This window comes from Hippocampus bargibanti, linkage group LG04, assembly GCF_051943395.1.
Source record: "Hippocampus bargibanti isolate YZ-2025 linkage group LG04, ASM5194339v1, whole genome shotgun sequence".
In the NCBI taxonomy this organism is placed as follows: Eukaryota; Metazoa; Chordata; class Actinopteri; order Syngnathiformes; family Syngnathidae; genus Hippocampus; species Hippocampus bargibanti.
The window spans coordinates 32,750,134-32,752,872 of record NC_142737.1 but is presented as its reverse complement, the minus strand read 5'-3'; the positions used below and the strand labels follow the sequence as shown (position 1 = coordinate 32,752,872).

At 50.5% G+C, this 2,739-nt stretch overlaps 1 protein-coding gene across 1 annotated transcript; it reads right to left on the bottom strand.

Moving 5' to 3' along the window:
• Positions 1 to 341: 341 nt before the first annotated feature.
• Positions 342 to 1,943, bottom strand: LOC148899785 (transcriptional regulator protein Pur-beta-like). Its single transcript, XM_088995322.1, has one exon. It carries the CDS (start codon positions 1,897 to 1,899, stop codon positions 994 to 996), a length of 906 nt encoding a protein of 301 aa, XP_088851448.1. The 5' UTR covers positions 1,900 to 1,943; the 3' UTR covers positions 342 to 993.
• Positions 1,944 to 2,739: the final 796 nt, after the last annotated feature.

Sequence of the window (2,739 nt, the reverse complement as noted above, 5' to 3'; positions counted from 1 at the left end):
GTTAACGTTTCAGGCTAGCATATTTGTCTTGTAAAAACGGATGTTACCCCAAAAAACATCTATATCCTAAAATGATGATGTATAATTGTTTTTAAAATGTGATCTAATGCAACATAAATGACTGTTACAGCATCAAGACCCAAAATGGCGTCCGTTTGGGAAACCCCTCTTTAGAAAAGAACATCTAAAAAAAGGTATGACCACGTCTCATCCGTAGTGTTTTTACTTCTTCTTTTTTTAAATAAGTCACTTTTGAAAATAAAATTCTCATATTTCTGAGATATAATTCAATAAATCTCTTTTGAAAAATAATTTGATCTACATGTGGATTTTTTTTGGTATACTTTTGTACAGCACCTGTTTGTTTTATTGTCACCTCAAAAGCACCAAATATGACTGGAAATATCCACAATTCCATTCGGTAAGCCTAAAAATTGGAGAGCCAATCGGAAGGTTGATTTGTTTGTGTGTGAAATGATGAAAAAAAGTGTGTGTTTTTTTTTTTTTAGTCAAAATGGCCTCCCCCGGGGTAAAGCGGATAATTCGGACGCTTCGTTTTGACCCATGAACGCATCCTCCCGGAAGGGAGCCCACCCATGTTGCCAGGCAGTGTCAGGTGAGCTTTTCTGATAGGCTCTGAACCAGGAAGTGGGACGGCAGAGACTGAAATGGGCACCTTCCCGCCACTTTGGTCAGGTGAGCCCACTTTGATTGGCTCTCGAATTGAGGGGCTTTCTTTCTGACTGCTCCTCAAAAGTCGGCTCTTCTGATTGGCTCGCAATAAGGAAGTGGAACATGAGGAATCTGTCCGTTTTCGGCTATCAAAATGTATTCCATCTATAAATAATTTCCCCCAATCAAATATGTCTATACGTACTATATTTCGTTGAGCTTCCGCGTTTGCAAATAGTTCGATTCGTCATGCACGTAATGGTGGCTCGGTCATTCGGGCCTTGTTGTTAGCATTAGCATAAAAGAGGATTCCGCGGGTGGTCAGTCGTCGTCCACGTCTTCGCCTTCGGACTCCTCTGCCGGCCGCCGTTCGAAGCCCTCGTCCCGGCGGCGCTCCTGGATCTCCTTCATTTCCTGGGCGTAACGGCCGAAGGCGCCGCCGAACCTGGCCCAGGCCTTGAAGGGGATGGTGATGGAGTTCCTGTAGCTGGGCTTCACCTCGCTCACGCGTAAAAACACGCCGTACTTGTTGGAGCCCACGTCGAAGAAAAAGCGCTTGGAGTCCACCATGATGGAGGTCCCCTCCGGGAGTTCGCCGAGGCCCGCCGCGCCTCCCGCGAGGTCGTCTTCCTCGCCGCCGTAGTCGTCGACCAACTTGGCCAGGGCGTCGCGGAACTCGATCAAACCTTGGGCCGGCAAGGCGATGGTCTGGCCGGCCTGCGAGGGGGGCATCCCCCCCGCGCCGCCGCCGAAGCCCGGGCCTCGGTTGACGGTTTGGCGGATGCGGAGGAAGCGACCCCGTTGGTTCTCCTTCAGGTCGAGGTAGTACTTGCGGTTCTCTCGCACCAGGAACTCGCTCTTCAAGGCCCGCCGCGGGTCGTCGCCGCCGCCCGCCGACTGGGCGATCTGCTCCGGAGTGCTCGGCCCTAGCTGGGCGTAGTGTTCGATAAAGTCCCCGAGGTAGTCGCGGAACTCGGCCGCCACCGACATGGAGAGGGTCAGCCGACTTTTGGAGCCCCCCGCGACGACCTCGGCGATTTTGATGAACCGGCCTTTGGCGTTTTGTTTCACGTCAAGGTAGAAGCGCTTGTTCTGAATGTCCAGCCTCTTCGAAGCCAGTTCTTGCGTCTCGGACTCCCGCTGGTAATGCTGGAAGCCGCCGCTGCTGCTTCCCCCACCACCACCTCTTCCTCCTCCACGCTCACTTCCACTGTCCTCGTCCGCCATCTTCGCCGCCAGCAGCCCGTCGACGTATCTTTGACCCGCGCCCGCTTTGCTCGACGTGCCGGAGGGGGGGGGGGGATTCGGGATGTTGATTGGTCGTCAAGGGTGTCAGTCTGCGTGTCCGCTGAATTCATGCGTTTTGATTCGTTCAATCCACTGTCCGTCAACTAGAATAATATTAACGCCCTCCTTCGTGACGTGTTACACTACGTTGCATTGATAGTTGAAAAGTCGTCTTTTGATGCAAGTTTTTTTCGAGAGTTCATCCATTTTTGTATTTTATAGCCAATAACATACTTTCCAATAATATTGATGTGTGAAATACAAAACTTTGATGTTCTACATTGTGTATTTTGCCCCGGGACAGAGGACGGACCCTCCGCGCTAAATCCCGCCTACTTGACCAGGAAGGAATATGATTCTTATACGTCACGTCACTTGTCCGTCAAGTGTAATATAAACGCCCTCGTTGGTTGACGCTTCTCGTATTTGCGGTTCGATCCAACACCCCCAAGTCATGTGATTGCTCCAAGATGACGTTTTGAGTGGTAATCGATATTCGGAGCTGACGGCTAAACGTTCGAAAAAGTTTTCCACATATGGATATATTTTTTTTACAGCAGCGATGCCCTTTTGACTCATTTTCTACCGTTATCGGGAGGGGTGGCAGTTTGGGCAAAATACACTAAATCCCGAATGTTGATTGGTGGTCACATCTGCCAGTCCGAAATCACACGACATCCTTGGATGCTATTCGCTGAAATGGTTGCCCGTCAAGTAGATTGTCAACGCCCCCGGAAGTGTACTCGCTTCCGGGGGTGTCCTGCGTAAAAAGCAGGCGCG